We start from the raw sequence: 23,796 nt of genomic DNA, 5'->3' as shown, positions 1-23,796 counted from the left end.
TAAAGTATTGAGCACAAATGTGTTTAGTCTTATACTATGAGCCTTGTTTCATATCATTACCAAGAATGCTTTGTTTTAGTGGAAGTATTGAAATTCAGGGGCCAATTTAACACTGCTGCTCCTTATCTCGTCTGCAACCTCTGAGGTGGCGCACAGCAATCATTCCGATCGGATACGATCAGGATGATTGACACCCCTGCTAGTGGTATGGCACAAGCATTTCACAGTGGATCATGTCTGTCCGACATTTAATAAATCGGCCCCTTACTATGTAATTCTGTGAGCAAACTACTCTACTAACCAATTTAGAACATTAGCTGTGTTCAAAGGAACTTTTGTTTCTACAATGCATTTATTGATGTTTCTCATATCTTTATCCACCTAAAAACACACGTACCAAAGCTATTATCGCTATGATTTATTTCATCTCTGAGTTACCATTTTTTCTTAATTTTTCTTTGTTATCAATAATTTCAAAATTTGTCTATTAGCACTTATCTGTTTCCAAACTTTAAGCACAACATTTAATCCCCATGTAGAATGTTTAAATAAGGGGAAAAAACAACATTTCAATATATCTATATGTGAAGGAAATGGAAAAAATTAGATTTTGAAAGTTGAGTGTAATCATGAGAGCACTATGATAAAAATGGTGAAAAGGAACAGAATAAGCAGAGGAAATAGCAGGTAAGAGGCAGCGGGTAGCAAAATCCTAACGCCTCTCTTTTTATGTTTGTATATATGCATCTTCATTTGCATGAGACCTCCCATATATAAAGGTAAACTGTGTATGATCTCCTATTGATCTTCCTTTATATCACGTCACTACCTGTACCTATATCTTTATTTTTCTATTAAACCAGGAAACAATTGTTTCTTAAAAGGATATCAAACAGTGCTTCTTTAGTAAAAAAAAAAAAAGTTAAATCAAAGTAACCATAAAATGAAACAGATTGTTTTAAAATCATCAAACAACTTTTTTTTTATTTTTGCTAAATGGACACATATTCTTTTTTCATCTCTACTGATCTACCTACAATACTATTTCTCTATCTAAGTTATCTGATGTCTTTTCACAACTATTGCTTTATACTCAGTCCCATATCAAGCTGTCAGCAGTCAGTCAGTGCAGAAGTTTGTCTGAAACATGATGCATGAACAGGTCTTCAAAGTCATTAAATCTTAATCAAAACAAAAACATAAGTACATTCCTTTGCACAAATGATGGAGCAAACCTCATTCACACACATTTGATCTGTGTCTGAGTTCAGCAGATTGTAGCCCTTAGCTTTTTTTGCTTGTAAAACACAAAAATCCAAAGTTACCATTGTCTCAATTACAGTTAACAGATGTCGAACCTCAACTCAAAAAACTGCATGCATTCTACACCTAGAAGTTAGCGAAATCCATAGTAAACAACAGGAGATCAAAAACATGTTTTGGAAACCACAATAGTAAGCGACTCTAAACTCCCAAAACAATTATAATGTATTAATTATGTAGGAGACAAGATTGTGAAAACCAAGAAGCGGCATTACTTGCCCATCAGAGAAGGCATGGGAGTGTGTAAAGGGTTTTCCTGCCAAGATGTCTCCTAAATAGGGAATCTATAATAAACATTTACATTAAAGTGAGAGATTCCCTTGAGCCTCTCGAGTCAAGGACCTAGGCCATCCCTGGTATGCTAAAACTCTTTTTATGGCTACTGTTTTTTTCCAGGCTGCAACAAGTGTGATAAAGGTATGAGTCAACTCATGTATCAACAGTACCAAAATACTGTCCTTTATGCCTTAAAGGGACAGTCTACAACAGTGTTATTGTTTTAAAAGATAGATAATCTCTTTATTACCCATTCCCCAGTTTTGCATAACCAACACAGTTATATTGATATACTTTTAACCTCTGTGGTTATCTTGTATCTAAGCCTCTGTAAACTGCCCCTTTATTTCAGTTCTTTTGACAGACTTGCCGTTTAGCCAATCAGTGCCTGCTCCCAGATAACTTCACGTGCACGAGCACAGTGTTATCTATATGAAACACATGAACTAACACCCTCTAGTGGTGAAAAACTGTTAAAATGCAATCTGAAAGAGGTGGGCTTCAAGGTCTAAGAAATTAGCATATGAACCTCCTAGGTTAAGCTTTCAACTAAGAATACCAAGAGAACAAAGCAAAATTGGTGATAAAAGTAAATTGGAAAATTGTTTAAAATTACATGCCCTATCTGAATCATGAAAGTTTATTTTGGCCTAGACTGTCCCTTAAATTACTTTAACCAGTGTGAGTGTCAACTAATCTCACCTGAAAAGTGGCAAGCTGCGAAATCTCTTTTTCACCTGAATGAATGACATCTTTGGTTACTATAGGCTTGCATGCAAGACAAATTTGAATAACTTCAACACATCTATGTTTATCACGCTCAGCTTGTCACAAACATGATCAAATGTTTCTATGAAAAGTACAACAAAATAAACTAGAGAATATTTGATGGGGGTTTTTTTTACAAAGGAATCAGAAAAATCTTAATTTAAAATTTACTAGTAAAAGTTATTTTTTTAGATTTATGTATTTTTACATTCAAAATGGGAGAATTAATACTAAAACATATTTCAAATCAATAGATGCAAATAACTACATACATTCAATTAGTTGCCATTTTGAATCATGGAAATATAATATCCTAAAAGGTCAGATAATAAGATTATGGAAAAACTGTTCTAATGTTGAAGATTATTATATGCAATACTAGCAGAACATTTTGAAGAACGAGCATATGATGAGGGGCTTATAGAAAGCACTTGATTAGAAATAGATGGTATAAACAGAGATAACCTTTTGGAGGGTAATAAGGAAAATCAGAGAGCATGTAATGTTGAATCTGAGAAGATTAATATCCCATTCATAACACAATACAGGGCCAATCACACTATAATAGAGAGAATTGTCAGTAAATATTGCCATAGTCTAAAAAGTGATACTATTTTAGAATATGAAATCCTATATAATAAATGGCCAAGTATGTTTGTCAGATGCAGTCATGCGCAGTAGAGACTGCACATGACAAACATACCTGGCCGTTTGGATCCTGACACTCAGCATAGAGCAAGGCTGAAGCGGATTGTCAGGGGGCGTGGCTGACAGGAGCGTCGCGGTGGGGGCGTGACCGGACATGGTGAGGGGCGTGGCCGGGTGTGGCGAGGGGCGTTGCCGGAAGGGTGTCGTGATGGGGGCGTGGTCAGAGAGTTAAAGGGTTTGAAAGACAGAGCCAGAGAGGGAGCAAGAGAGGGGGGGAGAGCAAAAGAAAGGGGGGAGAAGGGCCAAAGAGGGGGGGAGAAGGGCCAAAGAGGGGGGAGGGAGAGCCAAAGAGGGGGGAGAGAGCCAAATAGAGGGGGGAGAGAGCCAAAGGGGGGGGAGAAGGGCCAAAGAGGGTGGGAGAGGGCCAAAGAGGGGGGGGGGAGAGAGACAAAAAGAGGGGTGAGAGAGGGCCAAAGAGGGGGGAGAGAGCCAAAGAGGGGAGAGAGAGCCAAAGAGGGGAGAGAGAGAGCCAAAGAGGGGGGAGAGAGAAAGCAAAAGAGGAAAGAGAGCCAAAGAGGAGAGAGAGCAAAAGAGGGGAGAGAGCCAAAGAGGGGGGAGAGAGAACAAAAGAGGGGGAAGAGAGAGCAAAAGAAAGGGGGGAGAGAGCCAAAGAGGGTGGAGAGAGAACAAAAGAGGGGGCAGAGAGAGCAAAAGAAAGGGGGGGAGAGAGAACAAAAGAGGGGGCAGAGAGAGCAAAAGAAAGGGGAGAGAGAGAGAGCAAAAGAGGGGGGAGAGAGCCAAAGAGGGGGGAGAGAGCGCAAAGGAGAGGGTCGAGAGAAAGCAAAAGAGAGGGGGGAGAGAGAGCAAAAGAGAGGGGGGAGAGAGCAAGGGGTGGGACCGCTGTACTGCAAAAAATGGCCCGTGTACACGGGCTTTAGTACTAGTTAACAATAAAAGGCCAGTCCGTGAGCGCATAAGGGAACATATTCTATCAATACAATATGCTAAGGATGATAGAAATAAAGACCTACCAATTACAAGGTATTTGACACAATTTCATAAATGTGATTTGAAGAGTTTCACATTTACAGGTATTGCTAGGTTGAAACAAAATTGGAGTGGGGGTGATCTACATAATGAGCTTTTAAAGCTTGAGAGTAAATGGGTCTTCAAATTGGATACATTAACTCTTAAGGTACTGAAATTAGAAATGGACATTTCAAGTTTATTAAAGTAACTAGTAGGTAATTTGTTTGGATGTCTGTTAACTAAAGTTTGAGTAAAATTGGAGTGAGAACTTTGAGCGAGTTATAATAAAAGTCAAATAGAAGTTGGGTTATTTTTCATTGAGGAATCACTGATTTATGAATTTTGTTATATTGATTTAATTGTGATTAATCCTTGTATATATTTTTGTGTGTTTCTTCACATATTATTTTTTATTATTTTTTATTAATTTTATATAAATTTATTAATTTTAATTTTATACAATTCTATTCATTTATTTTATATAATATTCATTAATTTGTGTTATGTTAAATTATTAACTTTCATGAGCCAATTTCCATACAATTTTATATGAATTAATTTATATTCACATACAGACTGGAAAACGCTTCTCCTATAAATAATAAATGAGGAACGGATATTGTTAAGGCTTGAGAAAGGCTGACAGTAGCTCAAATGCATTGCTTAAGTTTGGTCCTGCACGAGCACTGTACTTATAGAGACGCTGCATCGTAAGAATATCAAGTGAGCCGTATCTTGGGAATAACAAATTGCACTGGTATTACGAGTGGAGCGCAAATATACCGATTGCAAAAGCACAATTTTGCGCTCTTCCCGTAATATGGCCATGACAGATTCAAACATCAAAGTCATTATCAATACTATTAATATGCAGTGATTATGTTTGCAATTCCAAGATGCAAACTTGTTGACAATTTGATAAATCTGGGCATTAGCCTGAAATAACAAACAATGAACTGATACCATGATTATGTAATATATGTTGAATAGAGATTAATTTCAAATAAAAACATAGCCATATTTTTCCTTAAATGGTTTTAAAAAATAAAAATGAAATAATAAAAAAGGATAACTTAAATGTATTTGGGCAAAATCAAATGTAATCCAGCACAACAAACAAACAGGTGTGCATGCCCCCATGTCACTGAAAAAACCTTTGGATAATACAAAAGTTCAAGAAAATCACAGCACCACCTTGATATGTACTAAATCCTCTTTATTCTTTGTGTAGGAGCAGGTACAAAATGACCCGAAACGTAGTCATTTTGTACCTGCTCCTACACAAAGAATAAAGAGGATTTATTGCATATCAAGGTGGTGCTGCCATTTTCTTGAACTTTTAAATGTATTTGGGGACATTATAGAAACCTATAAATTATATAAACTCACATCAACTATTGGTGTTACAGGTGGTTTTTCCAGTTTTTCTTCTCTCAGTTTTTTTCCTTTCCTGAAAAGGATATTTGGAGGCCGTGCATCTTCTCCCAGCATTAATGCCCTTTAAAGAAAAAAATCTTTTTGACAAGTATGCTTAAACTTATTCTTAAACTTAAAAACACCCATATAAGGCTAGATTAAAAGTGGAGAGCTACTAGTGAGCGATACAGCGTTTATCATGGCTGTTTGCACATGTCGGATTTTTCCGCTCATATTACACTATTACATCATTTAAACAATAAAAAAAATGCTAAGGCTACTCAAATTACTTTTAATTCAAAAATAAAAGCAAAAAATAAGGATGAAGAAATGTTTTGGCACATTTGTAAAAAATAATAAATATTGGACAATTTTAATTATATAAATTAACCACTTTAGGACTGGGAATTTCAAAGGAAAACGTCCAAAAGACCGGAGAATTTTTAGCATTCTTGCCTTGTGTTTGAGCCTTGTGTTTTTTAGGTTTACCTTTAAAAACTATATATATTTTTTTAGTAGACAACCCAATGTATTGATGTAGGCCCATTTTGGTATATTTCATGCCAAAGTTTTGCTGCCAAATGTGATCATATTAAAAAAATAAAAACAAACAAACTTTGGGATTCTCACTGAAATTATTTACATACCGCTTGTGCAGTCACAACATAAATGGTTGTAAAAGATTCTCTGTTAGCCCCTTTGATCAGAAATAGCAGACGTGCATGGCTTTGCCATTGCTTTTTGGTAATTAGAAGGCTGCTAATTGCAGCTGCACACCACACTTCTGAAGTACCCGGCAGTGAAGGGGTGGTTAATCAGGTAGCTTGTAAGGTTCTCTCTAAAACAGCTAGGTTCTCTCTAAAACAGCTATCTTCCCTCCCTGACCCACACTGGTCACCCACCATCTTAGGTACTGGCAGACAGTCTGCCACTGTGAAGTTTTAGATCAATTTTTATTTTTTTGGAATTGCAAAAGTGGAACTTTCAGCGATCTTGATCATTACATTAGGACTTAAAGGGACACTATACCCAAACATTTTCTTTCATTATTAAGGTAGAGAATACAATTTTAAACAACATCCAAATTTACTTCTATTACCTAATTTGCTTCATTCTTTATATATACTTTAATGAAGAAATAGCAATGCGCACAGTGAACCAATCACACAAGGCATCTATGTGCAGCTACCAATCAGCAGCTACTAAGCATATCTAGATATGCTTTTCAGCAAAGAATACCAAGAGAATGAAGCAAAATAGAAAATAGAAGTAAATTAGAAAGTTGTTTATAATTGAATGCTCTTTCTAAATCGTGAAAGAAAAAATTTGGGTTTCATGTCCCTTTAAGTTCTAAGTCTAGGGAACAAGAACGTTCAATATGCTCTAGAGATCAGTTTTTGTTCCAAGGAGCTAGGACCAACCTGAACTGAGATATTGAGGTTTCCATAAACACCTGTATAACCAAAATTTGTTGTCTACCATGACACAAAGATGGCCACCATGGTTAAACCAAGTAAAATAAAATTAAGAAGACTGGTGGTTTTGCAAATCCAATATATAGAGGTAATCACTTAAAATATTCAGAAAATTAAAAATGGTCAGAACAATTAAAAATAATCAAGCAACCTATGTTCGACCAATTGAGATGGATTGACTCAGCACAAGGACAGTTTTAAATGCTTTTTACAATGTTTATTAATTTTCAAATAAGACCTTAATGACTCATATATATTATGCATACATAAAACTGGTCGTTTAATACCTGTGATCCCAATAAGCCTCTTTCAGATTTTCGTATTCTGGAATATCCATATCATCAAATTCCCAAGTGCACTGGTCATAGGGCAAATCCTTCCACTTTATCAGATAATGGACATCTCCTTTTTTATCAAAGCTGTAGAAAATGGAAAAAAATTGTGCATTAATATAAATGTATTGAAGCAACTGACGTAATTTTATTAAATATTGAAAAGGGCCATTAAAGTCAAATTTAAAGTTTCATGATTCAGATTTAAAAAAACAAAAAACTTTCCAAGATACTTTCATTAAAAAACATGCACACTGAGCAAGTATAAAAGTACCCAGTAAATAAATATATACATTTTGTGATTGGCTTATGGCTGTCACATGATACAGGGGGAGGAAAAAATTGATTAACTTTGAAATTTGCCAGGAAATATTAAACTGCTCATTTCAAATTCAACGTGCTATTGCATTGTAATTTTATTGTGTATTTGTCAGTTATTCAATTCTACTGTTTTTAGTGGGTTTTTTAAGTATCCACTTTAGCTTTTATTTTGGTAATGACAAAACAGAATCAAATCATAACTTTGCGACCGCAAAGGGACTTTAAAGTCAATATAAAACTTTTAGACGTACATTTGTTTTCGGAAAACAAAAATCCAAATGAATGCACCAACTAAAATGAAAAAAAGAAAAGAAAAATACTGACAAAATTCGTCAGTAATAATTTGTTTCCTTTAATTTCTTTAAAAGGGTTAATACTTACCTTAACGTGCTGGAGAGTGTGCTAACCCGAGCCTTGGCCGCGCAAACAGGAGGCTTAGCGCTCTCGGCTCCTAGGACCTGCATTAAAGTTAGTGCAGGTCCTGGGTACTGAGAGCCAGGTATTAGCTCGGCCAGGGCTCTAGCAAGAATAGCATCGGGTTAATGCGCTCTCCAGAGCGTGTTAAGGTAAGTCATTTTTAGCTACAGATAAACTTTTTCATCTGTGGCTTCAAAACATTTACATACGTTTATAGAAAACGAATGTAAATGTTTAACAAAAATTTGGTTTAAAATTAAACAAAAACTAAATAATCAGGGAAACGAATTTCCTTGAATATCCAAAACGAAAATTTCATCTGAAACAAAATTTTCTGGCCTGCACATATCTAGAAACATTAATAATTTGGATAGAGCACACAATTTTAAACTACTTTTACCATTTTTTTCTTTGTTTTCTTGGTATTTTTCGTTCAAGAACATGGCTAAGTAGGCTTAGTGTACAAGTTCAATACATGTTCGGAGTGTTTGCAACAGTATTTGTAACAATGTTATACATTGTTGCAAACACTGCTGTCCAATGTTAAAACCAATGTTAATCACTGCTGCCATATAGTGCTCAAAACATGTGCATTTGACTATCTAAGTATGCTTTTCAATAAATTATGCCAACAGACTAAAGTAATTATGATAGTATACATACATTGGAAAGTTGTTTATCAGAATCACTGAAGCTCTCTCCTGCTTGATTCTGGCAACCAGACGTGGGAGGAGAGGAAACGGTGGAAATACATAAGCCAGGACAAGGGCACTGCTAGAGCATCTATCAGTACCGCCTGGGGATCCTGGGACCTGGATCCGTAACAAGGAAGTTTGGCGTTCTGTCGGGACGCCATCAGATCCAATTCTGGTGTGCCCCATAGCTGAGTCAGCTGGGCAAATACCTCCGGATGGAGCTCCCACTCCCCTGGATGAAAAGTCTGACGACTTAGGAAATCCGCCTCCCAGTTCTCTACCCCTGGGATATGGATTGCTGAGAGATGGCAAGAGTGATCCTCCGCCCATCGGATTATTTTGGTTACCTCCATCATCGCTAGAGAACTCCGTGTTCCTCCTTGCTGATTGATATAGGCTACAGTCGTGATGTTGTCCGACTGAAATCTGATGAATTTGGCCGCAGCTAGCTGAGGCCATGCCTGAAGCGCATTGAATATCGCTCTCAGTTCTAGAATGTTTATTGTGAGGAGAGATTCCTCCCGAGACCATAAGCCCTGTGCTTTCAGGGATTTCCAGACTGCACCCCAGCCTAGCAGGCTGGCATCTGTCATTACTATGAGCCACTCTGGCCTGCGGAAACAGATTCCCTGAGACAGGTGGTCCTGAGACAACCACCAGAGAAGAGAATCTCTGGTCTCTTGGTCCAGATGCAGTTGAGGAGATAAATCTGCATAATCCCCATTCCACTGTTTGAGCATGCATAGTTGCAGTGGTCTGAGGTGTAGGCGGGCATAAGGAACTATGTCCATTGCCGCTACCATGAGTCCGATTACCTCCATACACTGAGCCACTGATGGCCGAGGAATGGAATGAAGAGCTCGGCAAGTGATTAAAAGTTTTGATTTTCTGACCTCCGTCAGAAATATTTTTATTTCTGCTGAGTCTATCAAAGTCCCTAGGAAGGAAACTCTTGTGAGAGGGACGAGAGAAATCTTTTTTATGTTCACCTTCCATCCGTGAGATCTCAGAAAAGCCAACACGATGTCCGTGTGAGACTTGGCTAGCTGGAAAGTCGACGCCTGAATTAAGATGTCGTCTAGATAAGGCACCACTGCTATACCCCACGGTCTTAGAACCGCCAAAAGGGACCCTAGCACCTTTGTGAAAATTCTGGGAGCTGTGGCCAACCCAAAAGGAAGGGCCACAAACTGGTAATGCCTGTCCAGAAAGGCGAATCTGAGGAATTGATGATGATCTCTGTGAATAGGGATGTGTAGATATGCATCCTTTAAATCCACGGTAGTCATATATTGAGCCTCCTGGATCAGAGGAAGAATAGTCCGAATAGTCTCCATCTTGAAAGATGGTACTCTTCTACACAGCGTAAGAACGCCTCTCTCTTTGTCTGGTTTGCAGACAATTGAGAAATGTGAAATCTCCCCCTTGGGGGGGAATCTTTGAATTCCAGAAGATATCCTTGGGACACAATTCCTAAAGCCCAGGAATCGTGAACATCTCTTGCCCAAGCCTGAGCGAAGAGAGAGAGTCTGCCCCCTACTAGATCCGGTCCCGGATCGGGGGCTACCCCTTCATGCTGTCTTAGAGGCAGCAGCAGGCTTCTTGGCCTGTTTACCTTTGTTCCAAGCCTGGTTAGGTCTCCAGACTGACTTGAATTGGACAGAATTCCCCTCTTGCTTTGCTGCAGGGGAAGCTGAAGTGGGACCTTTGACGTTCCGAAAGGAACGGAAATTATTTTGTTTGGTCCTCATCTTATTTGTTTTATCCTGAGGGAGGACATGGCCTTTCCCTCCAGTGATGTCTGAAATAATTTCTTTCAGTGTAGGCCCGAATAGGGTCTTTCCTTTAAAAGGGATGTTCAACAATTTAGATTTTGATGACACATCAGCAGACCAGGACTTAAGCCATAACGCCCTGCGTGCTAAAATAGCAAAACCTGAATTCTTTGCCGCTAATTTAGCCATTTGGAAAGCGGCATCTGTAATGAAAGAATTAGCCAACTTAAGGGCCTTAATTCTATCCATAATATCCTCTAATGGAGTCTCCACCTGGAGAGCCTCTTCTAGAGCCTCAAACCAGAAAGCAGCTGCAGTAGTTACAGGAACAATGCATGCAATAGGTTGGAGAAGAAAACCTTGATGAACAAAAATTTTCTTTAGGAGACCCTCTAATTTTTGTCCATAGGATCTTTGAAAGCACAACTGTCTTCGATAGGTATAGTTGTACGCTTAGCAAGAGTAGAAATAGCTCCCTCCACCTTAGGAACAGTCTGCCACGAGTCCTGTATGGTGTCAGATATGGGAAACATTTTCTTAAAAACAGGAGGGGGAGCGAACGGAATACCTGGTCTATCCCACTCCTTAGTAACAATAGTCACAATCCTCTTAGGGACTGGAAAAAGATCAGTGTAAACAGGAACCTCTAAGTATCTGTCCATTTTACACATTTTCTCTGGGACCACTATAGGGTCACAATCGTCTAGAGTAGCTAATACCTCCTTGAGCAATAAGCGGAGGTGTTCAAGCTTAAATTTAAAGGCCGTCATATCAGAATCTATCTGAGGGAGCGTCTTTCCTAAATCAGAAATCTCTCCCTCAGATAACAAATCCCTTACCCCTACTTCAGAACATTGTGAGGGTATATCGGATACGGCTACTAAAGCGTCAGATGGCTCAACATTTGTTCTTAACCCAGAGCTGTCACGCTTTCCTTGTAAACCAGGCAGTTTAGAGAAAACCTCTGTGAGGGTTTTATTCATAACTATGGCCATGTCTTGTAAAGTAAATGAATTCGACGCATTAGAGGTACTTGGCGTCACTTGTGCGGGCGTTACTGGTTGTGACACTTGGGGAGAGCTAGATGCTAAACCCTCATTTCCTTCTAACTGAGAATCATCTATTGCAATATTTTTAAGTGCTAAAATATGCTTTTTATAATTTATAGACATATTAGTGCAAGTGGGACACATTCTAAGAGGGGGTTCCACAATGGCTTCTAAACACATAGAACAAGGATTTTCCTTGGTGTCAGACATGTTAAGCAGGCTAGCAATGAAACAAACAAGCTTGGAAAACACTTTAATCAAAGAAAATAACACTTTAAACAAAAATGGTACTGTGCCTTTAAGAGAAAAAAAGCTGCACAAACTCTGCAAAACAGTGTAAAAAAGCAGTAAACAAAACAAAATTTTTACAGTAGCATCATAAAGCCTTAGTAACTTTGCACCACTATGCAAATAAACAATTAACCCCTTAATGTAAAAACCGGATTGAAAAAACTTCAAAACCGGTAAAATAATGTTCAGCACCTTGCCACAGCTCTGCTGTGGCACCTACCTGCCCTTTAGGAATAATTTGTGGGGGAAAAAACCTCTTTACAGCCCTCAAATACAGCAGGAATCTCTGGAGAAGTAGCTGGATGCTTCTGAGGTAAATAAACTGTAAATAGGCCCCTCCCACCTCACTCGATGTTATGGTGCCTAAAAGAAACACCACAGAGTGTTTCTTAAACTAGCCATGTGGGTTAATAACCCTTAAACAAGCCACAAAGACCCCTTAAAGTCCCTCAAAAAACGTTTTATTTGTAATTAAACCAAAACGTTTTTTCCTATTAGTGTCACCAGTACCTATGAGCCCTTTATGCAAGCTTGGATTCCTCTTTTACTGAATACAGCTTACCTTTCCCTCATGGGGATATTGCCAGCCTTTTCTAGAAATAACACAGTCTGTCTATAAAAAAATAGACTGAACATACCTTAATGCAGTTTAGCCGGCAAACTGTTCCCCCAACTGAAGTTTTCCTGTACTCTTCAGCCCTTGTGAGAACAGCAGTGGATCTTAGTTACAAAATGCTAAGATCATCATCCTCCTTGCAGAAATCTTCATCCCTTTTCTGCCAGAGAGTAAATAGTACACACCGGTACCATTTAAAATAACAAACTTTTGCTTGAGAAAATAAAAACTAACATTTTTGTCACCACACTCCCTTTGCCCTTCCTAGCAGTTAAGCAGGCAGAGAGAATGACTGGGGGGTGGAGCTAAGGGAGGAGCTATATGGACAGCTCTGCTGTGGGTGCTCTCTCTGCCACTTCCTGTAGGGAAGGAGAATATCCCATAAGTTGAATCCGTGGACTAGATACATCTTACAAGAGAAATTAAACTTAAATGATTCAGACAGAGCAAGCAATTTTAATCAACTTTCTAATTTACTCCTATTATCAAATTTTCTTCGTTCTCTTAGTATGTTTATTTGAAAAAGCTGGAATGTAAACTTAGGAGCCAAATTATAAAAACAGTTAGAGTGGTTGCGCCTATAATGTTAAAAACAAAGTCTGAAAATGGATAACTACTTACAAAAATAGTAAAAATCATTTAAATTAGGCAAGATAGTAAAAAATAAACTTTACTAGTTAAAAAATATGTTGAACATATAACTCAAATATATTATACATATAAATACAAATAATAATAGTAGTATCTATAATCCAGAATTTATATCTATAGCCTAAAATGTGTCTCTTAGAGGTTATATAAAACCTACTAATAATAATTACCTTATATATACTCAGCAGCCTCCAGAATACATAACATACCTACTGTATATGATTGGCCAGTCGAAAACTAAAAACTAATAAGCTTAATGGTCTAATAGGAGACCAAGTGTGTCTAAACGGTATCAATTAATAGTATAAAATATGATACTTAAAAAATCTTTTTTTTTTTTGTTGAAATCTTTTTATTGATTTTTCACATATTATGTAAAATGTACATGTAACATCATCAATAACAATAAATAAACAATCAAACAGTAACAATACAGTCTTTTTAAGTCAAATTATTTCTCTCATTATACATTCTAAATGTAAAACGTAGCTTATACTATCACCAAAATCATATAATTATTGATTTATTTATAAAGGTTTGCTGCAGTCTGCAGTCATTTCTGGCAGAGTGTTTCAGTCTCTCATTAAAGAAAATCGTTGGCTAGCAACATATTACAATATAGAGAATGCAGATGATCTGGTGCTTGCTTCCTGTTTACTGCAAAACAATATCTCAGTAAATTAACAGCTTGTCCTCTATTGGAAGGTGACATACTCTGCCAGAAACTGCTACAGACTGAAGATCAATATAAAAACAAAATTATATTATACCAAGGGACAGATTTCTGATACAAGTAGACAAGAACACCAATGTTAATGGTTTATGCATCTTGTAATAAGAATGCAGATGATTATATATATATATGTGTGTGTGTGTGTGTGTGTGTGTAATTTTAATATTATTGCTCTGTAGATATTTCAATATAAATAGCTTTATTTGAGATAATACTGATGATTGGTACTATTTCCTAATGAATATATTTGGATCTATGTTGTATATTTAGATTGATTATTGCACATATATACTGCCCTAATATTGTTTTCACTTATTTACTTATTTGTTTGCATTTATCAATTCATGTATGATTGATTGTTTTGGTATACAATGACATCATCATCACTGTATGCCCTGATTGGGCAATTCAAATTTTGGCAGTTCTTCTTTGATTGGGGTGGGGGGCGGGCTTTGCCACCTGATAAATTTGTTGTTGTTTTACAATTTTTTCACTTTGTTTGATGAAGGGATGAGATCCCTTGAAACATCACATGTCGTTTTGAAAATTAAATAGCACTTTAAAAAATCCAGAGAGTGTGTGCCTATTTGGATATATATATATACATGGGCCAAAATGTGTAAGGAAAGGAATATACATAGTGTTAATATTTAATGTGGTATATTTTAAATTATATAACAATAATTGAAAACTTATGTTTTTCTAAAAAAAAGAAAAAATATAAATAGTAAAGTAGACATGAGATCTAATCTGCAGACATTAAGTAATTATTTTTTATTTTTTTTATTTTTTTAAATACTGGACTTTGTTTTTTGACTACAGTGTTGCTTTCACGGTAGCGGTATGAGAGTCCTCATTATAATGATCGGATTAGAGGACTAATAGAGGCCCTAAAAGAACCTCTTCTTACTCATCAAACACTGTACAGGTACATATTTGGGGCATGTGGTCACCAACTTACCAGGAAAGGCTCAAATTCCTAAATATGTATAGCTTAGAGAGGATAAAATAGGTTATATTATAGTAACTTTCAAGTATATTAATAGAAATTTAAACAAGGGGTCATGATCTCAAGCTGAAGGCTGTAGGTTCAGGAGTAATTTGCGGAAACACCTCTTCACAGAAAGAGTGCTAGATTCATGGAATAAACTTCTATTAGAGGTGGTAATGATAAACGCTGTGGGGGATTTAAAAAATGCCTGAGATAAGCATATAGCTATCATACAAACTACATAAATTAAACGTTAAGACATTTTGGGCAGACTTGTTGGGCCTATGGTTTTTATTTACCATCAAAATCTATGTTTTTATGTGAACAACTACAATAATATGGTGTTGTGCCCTTCTTTTAAATGAGAGGAATTCCCTCTTTTATATGAGGTGTCTCATATCCTATGATTAAATCAGAGAGGAAGATCCTCTATATATAATATCATAACTGGATAGCAGCAGACATTCTCTCCTTTCAAATAAGGGTCACTTGTCTCTCAAGTGCGGGGAGAAGCCTACAACTTATAGGGACACAAGACCCCTTAAGTATAAGACAATCCCCCATTTTTTTTTAAATGAGGGCTATTGGGTCTGGGGGCTGAGATCTAGGGCTTTAAAAGCTTGCATCTTTGTTAACATGGAAGTCACGGTGTATACATGTTCAAATCATGGGTATTTCCTTTCACGCCCATGCCTGGGATTAAACCTGTGGCTTTCAGTTGCTGGTTCTCTCTCAGCCTGTTGCTCTGCGTCACTGGAGGGCTCTGGCTCAGGCTGAGTGTTTCTTTGTGCTGCTCCCTGCACTGACTAGCCCTCTGGCTCCACCTGCTTGCCAGCTGCCGGTAGTTTCTCAATCAGCACTGCTATTTAAGGCAGCCTCACAGCCCAGTCCCTGCCCTGACATTGTGGTTCATCTTGTTTCTGTTGTTAGTGCCTCTGACTTTAATTGAATATTCTGTTTGGTTCCTGAATCCGGCTTTTTCTCTAAATACCCTTTTGTATCTCCCTTGTATTTTGTAAGATTGGACTTAGTACCAGCCTGTCTCTGCTTCCAGTCTTTCCTGTGGCATCATACTGCATCTCTGGCATCCTGTTTCTGTACACTGCAGATGGCTGGTATCCTGCTTCAGTACCCAAGCCCTGCAGAGGATGTCTTCCAATTACCGGTGTCCTACTCCACAGAGCAGCTAAGTTTTTACAGCTTTCAAATGTAACTTTATTTTATGAGTTCAGCCACTTGCACACAAACACACTCACAGTATTTCACAGTATGGAAAACTATAATAATAACCCAAACATGCATGCTAATACAAACAGATCATTGTGAAATGTTTTTATCAAACATTTTCTATAACTTTATTTTATCCTGTCGTAATGGAAGCGTAAGTGATGGGGAATACATCTTTTTGAACTAAATGTATTCTTCAGAAGTGTTCCTGACTACTGGTTTGATGCTGCTCGCCAATATTCCTCATGCAAACACATGCCTATTGGTAGTTAGAAGTCCATATCTTTGATGACTCTAGATAATTGAGAAAGTCCGTTGCTACTTTGTTGATTCGCTTATCCATCCCTCTTTTTTTTCTTCTTCTTCTTCTAAATTCCTTTCCGGTTTTTAGCAATGGGCTGATTGAAATTACCCGCAAAAGGTAGACTTTATAGATTTAATGTCTTCTTTGTTTCAAGAATGCGATGAGAGGGTTTCAGAGAGAGAGGGAGGAAGGATGGAGAGAGGGAGGGAGAGTGAGAAGGCTATACATATAAAATAATACAAATCGTATTAGCTTAAAATAGTGGATGTAGAAATTGGTGAATAGACAGTTCTAAATAAGTAGTTTAAGCACCAAAGAAAATTCTAGAGAAGGTTATTTGCATTTAGAGCTCATTTGTGAACCACCTTATACCTGAGTGCAATTTAGACCAAACCTCTGAAGGCTTGATCTTAGGTTTGCTGCTGATATTGAGCCATCATGAAAATCTTGGGTCAACACTTTTTTCATCATGGCGCCATTTAACTTCAAGTATCACATTGCCACTCTCTGTATGTCATATGGCTGATTCAATGGCCATTTATCAAGGAACTTCTGATCCCAAAATTTTTGGGACTTATATATAGGTACCAGAGTTACTACCCAGAGACCCTAACCACAACCTATATGTTATATTCAAGAAAAAGCACAATAATAAAATGTGTGTTTAAACCCTGCAAAGGCATTACAGAAATTGCTTAAGTCATTAACTTTGTAGAGTTACTGTCCCTGTGTCAACAAAAATGACAACAACATTGTATAAAGGCAAAGAAACATAGATTTCAACAGCTGAGTTGTTGCTGTAAACAAATATAGGCCAAGGTTCCAATTTACCTGAATGTGCTTTTTATATTTATTGAGTGGGTAATTATGGGATTGTAAGAATACAATCTCATTTGTCAACTCAATGATAAACTACTACTGTGTATATGAGTTTTGTTCCCCTAAATTTATCCATAAGCTCTTCTGACCTCATTTGATTATACTTTTTTTTATTTCAAACACACTTTTGAGAAGCAGGCTTATTAGAAGCAAATGAAAAAGGAAAATCCTTAAACTCATTTATAATGTTTTGCCCTTAAGTCATTTTTCAACAAATGAATAAAATGAGAAGCACAACTGCATATCAGCAGACTTCCATGCTGTATTGGAATTGAAAAATCTCATGCAGCATAAAATCAATACAAGTAGATGGAAAAACGCATAGTTGCCGTACATTGAGTGTATTATTAAACAAGGTATCTGATGAATTTTAATCCTCACATAAATACACTATCCTCTACTGAAATTGCTCCGCTTAAAAGGCTAGCGTACATGCTAAATTAAATCAGGTGTGGGGTTTATTTAATGATAATTTATGCAATAAAAATGTAACATTTTTAATATGAGCTAATTTTAGCTTAATATTGGCTAAAATTTTAGCCATCTGGTCAATGAAATCTGCTGTGTGGTGCACCCGCCAAAAAGGTCCTGGGGGAACACTAGTATGACACTAGTATGTATGTGTGTGTGTGTGTGTGTATATATATATATATATATATATATATATATATATATATATATATCAGGGGCGTATTTAGGTTTTGTGCTGTCCTAGGCACTCAAAATTCTGCTGCCACCCCACCCCAGGTTTAAGGCCTTTTTTTAGACATAATATTTTTGGGGCAGGGTGTAAAAAAAATAAAAATGTCTTTTTAAGTAGATGTTCATCAGGGCTTGCATTCACTCTGGTCACACACACACACACACACACACACACACACACATATATATAAAGACATTATTTTGCTATTTTGCAAGTCAGATGATTAAAGTGTTTATATCAGAAAAAAAATATCCTTCACTGTATGATAGTTTGTCAGTAGGTAGTTGTTTAACCTTAAACATCTTCTTTGGTGATTGACAGTTATTTAAGCAAAATATCTGATTGGATAAATATGTAATGAATATACAAACTGGCCTTTAAAAGTACTTAAAAAATACAACAGTAGTTATGATAGGTTTAGGAATTGTATCCTAGGGGATAAAGTCACATGATACAATCATAATAAAGTATATACTTGTATTGTTTCTGAATGTATTAAATGCATACAACATATTTTCAGTTGTGTTTTAAGTCACATAGTTGTATAGATTCAGCAATAAATACTTATTCTTTGCATGTATGATAGATAAACAAACAGTTGGACCCCAATTTATCAAAGGGCTTGCGGACCTGATCCGACACTGCGGATCAGGTCCGCAAGACCTTGCTAAATGCGGAGAGCAATACGCTCTCCGCATTTAACATTGCACCAGCAGCTCACAAGAGCTGCTGGTGCAACGCCACCCCCTGCTGACTTGCGGCCAATCGGCCGCCAGCAGGGAGGTGTCAATCAACCCGATCGTATTCGATCGGGTTGATTTCCGGCGATTCCTGTCCGCCTGCTCAGAGCAGGCGGACAGGGTTATGAAGCAGCGGTCTTTAGACCGCTGCTTCTTAAGTTGTGTTTCTGGCGAGTCTGAAGACTCGCCAGCAACATGGCCCTTCAAGCTCTGTACGGAGCTTGATAAATGGGCCTGTAAATGTACAAGTATTTAGTGACTAATCCGTTTAAGTATTTTAATGCCTAATGAAGATGTATTGAAGGGAGAAAGGCATATGCTGTTTCACAGTGGTCACGGTGTAGTGCACACTGCACTGTGTAGTCTGTGTGAGTCTCAATCACGAGGTGGAGCCAGGAAGAATACCGCATTCCCTCTCAGTCCAGGCCAGGCTGCGCAAGTGAGCTCCGCCTCCACTGTCACCACGACATGCGCATCCACATACAAATCCCATAGGACAGCAATAGCTGGGCCAGCCATTTAACCCCTTAACGACCGAGGACGTGCAGGGTAGTCCTCTAAAGGATGTCAGTTAACGACCAAGGACGTACCCTGCACGTTCTCGGTGTGGAAAGCAGCTGGAAGCGATCCTGCTCGCTTCCAGCTGCTTTCCGGTTATTGCAGCGATGCCTCGATATCGAGGCATCCTGCAATAACACTGTCTGGCCATCCGATGCGGAGAGAGCCACTCTGTGGCCCTCTCTGCACCGGACATCGATGGCCGGTATCGTTGGTGGGTGGGAGCCGACTTGGGAGGCGGGTGGGCGGCCATCGGTGAGATGTGTAAGGTGGAGGGGGGCGGGATCGGAAGTGGAGCCGACGGGGGGCGCGCACGGGCGCATGCACGGGGGTGGCGCGCGGGCGCATGCACGGGGGTGGCGGGCGCGGGTGGGAACCGCTACACTACAGAAAAAAAGTTAAAAGAAAAGTTAAAAAAAATGAAATAAACTTTTTTTTTTTTAAGCATCTAAGGGATCTGGAAGGGGTGGGGGGTTGGTCTTGGGGGGGGGGAAGCTACACTACAGAAAAGGGACATTTTTTTTAAAAAAAAAAAGCATTTTTTTCACTAAACTGGGTACTGGCAGACAGCTGCCAGTACCCAAGATGGCGCACATTAAGTCAGAGGGGGAGGGTTAGAGAGCTGTTTGGTGGGGGATCAGTGAGGTTGGGGGCTAAGGGGGATCCCTACACAGAAGCATATGTAAATATGCTAACAAAAAATGCACAAAAAAGCCCAAATATACCTTTTATTTTAGTACTGGCAGAGTTTCTGCCAGTACTTAAGATGGCGGGGACATTTGTGGGGTAGGGGAGGGAAGAGAGATGTTTGGGAGGGATCATTGGGTCTGATGTTTCAGGTGGGAGGCTGATCTTTACACTAAAGCTAAAATTAACCCTGCAAGCTCCCTACAAGCTACCTAATTAACCCCTTCACTGCTAGCCATAATACACGTGTGATGCGCAGCGCCATTTAGCAGCATTCTAATTACCAAAAAGCAACGCCAAAGTCATATATGTCTGCTATTTCTGAACAAAGGGGATCCCAGAGAAGCATTTACAACCATTTGTGCCATAATTGCACAAGCTGTTTGTAAATTATTTCAGTGAGAAACCTAAAATTGTGAAAAATGTTACGTTTTTTTTAATTTGATCGCATTTGGCGGTGAAATGGTGGCATGAAATATACCAAAATGGGCCTAGATCAATACTTGGGGTTGTCTACTACACTACACTAAAGCTAAAATTACCCCAAAAAGCTCCTTACATGCTCCCTAATTAACCCCTTCACTGCTGGGCATAATACACGTGTGGTGCGCAGTGGCATTTAGCAGCCTTCTAATTACCAAAAAGCAATGCCAAAGCCATATATGTCTGCTATTTCTGAACAAAGGGGATCCCAGAGAAGAATTTACAACCATTTATGCCATAATTGCACAAGCAGTTTGTAAATAATTTCAGTGAGAAACTGAAAGTTTGTGAAAAAATTTGTGAAAAAGTGAACAATTTTTTGTATTTGATCGCATTTGGCGGTGAAATGGTGGCATGAAATATACCAAAATGGGCCTAGATCAATAATTTGGGATGTCTTCTAAAAAAAAATATATACATGTCAATGGATATTCAGGGATTCCTGAAAGATATTAGTGTTCTAATGTAACTAGCGTTAATTTTGAAAAAAAAATGGTTTGAAAATAGCAAAGTGCTACTTGTATTTATGGCCCTATAAGTTACAAAAAAAGCAAAGAAGATGTAAACATTGGGTATTTCTAAACTCAGGACAAAATTTAGAAACAATTTAGCATGGGTGTTTTTTGGTGGTTGTAGATATGTAACAGATTTTGGGGTTCAAAGTTAGAAAAAGTGTGTTTTTTCCATTTTTCCTCATATTTTATAATTTTTTTATAGTAAATGATAAGATATGATGAAAATAATGGTATTTTTAGAAAGTCCATTTAATGGCGAGAAAAACGGTATATAATATGTGTGGGTACAGTAAATGAGTAAGAGGAAAATTTCAGCTAAACACAAACACTGCAGAAATGTAAAAATAGCCTTGGTCCCAAACGGAGAGAAAATGGAAAAGTGCTCTGGTCACTAAGGGGTTAAGTCATTTGTAATTGGTTTATTTAGCCACCCGGCCCTGAGTTCAGTAGAGTGGCCCTAGGGACTCAAAATTCTGCTGCCCCTTAAAAATCTGCCTCCCTAGGCACCGGCCTCGTTGGCCTATGCCTTAATACGCCCCATATATATATATATATATATATATATATATATATATATGTATATACACAGTATATATATAAACATATATACATACACACACACACACACACACACAGTGCCCTCCACTAATATCGGCACCCTTGGTAAATATGAGGAAAGAAGGCTGTGAAAAATTGTCTTTATTTGTTAACCTTTTGATCTTTTGTTCAAAAAATACACCAAAAATACTCTGCTCTCATGGATATCAAACAATTGCAAACACAACACAGGCTTATATAAAAAATATATGTGTGGCATAATTATTGGGACCCTTTAAGTCAAAACTTTATGCTACCTCCCTTTGCCAAGATACCAGCTCTGAAGTTGGAGAATACATGCCAAGGGATCTGAGACCATTCCTCCATACAGAATCTCTCCAGATCCTTCAAATTTAGAGGTCAATGCTGTTGGACACTGCTCTTCAGTTCACCCCACAGTTTTTCTATGGGGTTCAATTCAGGGGACTGGGATGGCTATGGCAGGACCTTGATTTTATGGTCAGTAAATCATTTTTGTTGTTGATTTTGATGTATGTTTTTGATCATTGTCCTGCTGGAAGATCCAACCATGACACATTTAAAGGGACACTGAACCCAAATTTTATTCTTTAGTGATTCAGATAGAGCATGACATTTTACGCAACTTTCTAATTTACTCCTATTATCAAAATTTCTTCATTCTCTTGGTATCTTTATTTGAAATGCAAGAATGTAAGTTTAGATGCCGGCCCATTTTTGGTGAACAACTTGAGTTGTTCTTGCTGATTGGTGGATAAATTCATCCACCAATAAAATAGTGCTGTTCAGAGTTCTAAACCAAAAAAAAGTTTAGATGCCTTCTTTTTCAAATACAGATACCAAGAGAATGAAGAAAAATTGATAATAGGAGTAAATTAGAAAGTTGCTTAAAATTGCATGCTCTATCTGAATCACAAAAGAAAAAAATTGGTTTCAGTGTCCCTTTAAGCTTTCTGGCAGAGGCAGTCAGGTGTTCATTTAATATCTGTTGATATTTGATAGAGTCCGTGATGCCATGTATCCTAACAAAATGTCCAGGTCCTCTGGCAGAAGAACAGCCCCAAAACATTAAAGAGCCACCACCATATTTAACCCTGGCATGATGTACTTTTCCATATGGCTATCTCTTTGTGTGCACCAAACCCACCGCTGGTGTTTATTGTCAAAAAGCTCTATTTTGGTTTCAACTGACCATAGAACCCGATCACATTTGAAGTTCCAGTAGTGTCTGGCAAACTGACGACGCTTGTTCGAAAAACTCTTCCAAACAACTTGTGGTGATGTAGGTGACGTTGGATTGTCGTTTTGGAGACACAACTAACTTCTGCAATTCTTCAACAACCTTTTGCCGCACATAACAGATATATTTCTCCTTGGTCTTACCCATTGTGATGAATGAAAGGAATTTGGCCTTTGTGTTACCTCATATTTATACCCCTGTAAAACAGGAAGTCATGGTTGAACAATTCCCTGTTCCTAGTCACCCAGGTATACTAAAAAATGTAAAATATAAATGGGAATATACTTCAAATATATTTTTCTCATATGAATTCATTGGGGTGCCAATAATTGTGCTTCCCTTATATTTAACTTAGATTTTTTTTTTTTTTTTTTTTTGGATAAGCCTATGTTGTGTTTGTAATTGTTTGATCACCATGAGATCTGAGTAATTTTGTGTATCTTTAGAGCAAAAGATCAAAAGGTTAAACAATAAAGACAATTTTTATTTAGGGTGCCAATATTTGTGGAGGGCACTACATATATACAGTATATATATATATATATATATATATATATATACACAGTATATATATATATATATATATATATATATATATATATATATACAGCACTGTGCAAAAGTCATAGGCCACCACCAGCTTTGTTGTTTTAGCAAAGTTGTTATGACCATCCTTATTTATTTTTTGGTCTCTTTATTAAGATACAAACAGAAAATACAGGAAATACGTACACAAAATATTAAAAAAACACAATTTTCAGAACAAAAAATCACAAGTTTTCTGAAGTAATCTTCTAGTACATTATACCAGGCGTCTTTCAGCACTTCCCAGATTTCTTCTTTAGATTAAGGTTGTCTTTTTTTTAATTTATCTGTCCAGGTGATCCTATACTGCCTCTATAATATTCAGGTCTGGACTATGTGGAGATCAGTCCATGACTGTTATTGTTTTATCAGCTCTTTTTCTCTCCTAATATGAGTTCACTGCATTAGCAGTGTGTTTGGGATCGTTATCATGCTGAAAAATAAAACCATTTCCAATCAGGCCCTTTCCATAAGGAATGGCATAATGAATTAA

General features: G+C 37.6%; 1 protein-coding gene across 1 annotated transcript in view; it reads right to left on the bottom strand.

The window, feature by feature from the left end:
* The window catches only part of CHD5 (chromodomain helicase DNA binding protein 5), a 584,561-nt gene that overhangs the window by 172,343 nt on the left and 388,422 nt on the right, over positions 1–23,796 (bottom strand). Inside the window, exons 13-14 of the mRNA XM_053690398.1 lie at positions 7,223–7,354; positions 5,434–5,542 (exon numbers count right to left, since the gene is read on the bottom strand). Of these exons, the coding sequence (XP_053546373.1) occupies positions 5,434–5,542; positions 7,223–7,354 (241 nt within the window). The remainder of the gene's footprint in view (positions 1–5,433; positions 5,543–7,222; positions 7,355–23,796) is intronic.

This window comes from Bombina bombina, chromosome 8 (genome assembly GCF_027579735.1).
Source record: "Bombina bombina isolate aBomBom1 chromosome 8, aBomBom1.pri, whole genome shotgun sequence".
Lineage (NCBI taxonomy): Eukaryota > Metazoa > Chordata > Amphibia > Anura > Bombinatoridae > Bombina > Bombina bombina.
The sequence above is the reverse complement of the archived record's forward strand: the minus strand, read 5'-3'. Positions and strand labels throughout refer to the sequence as shown.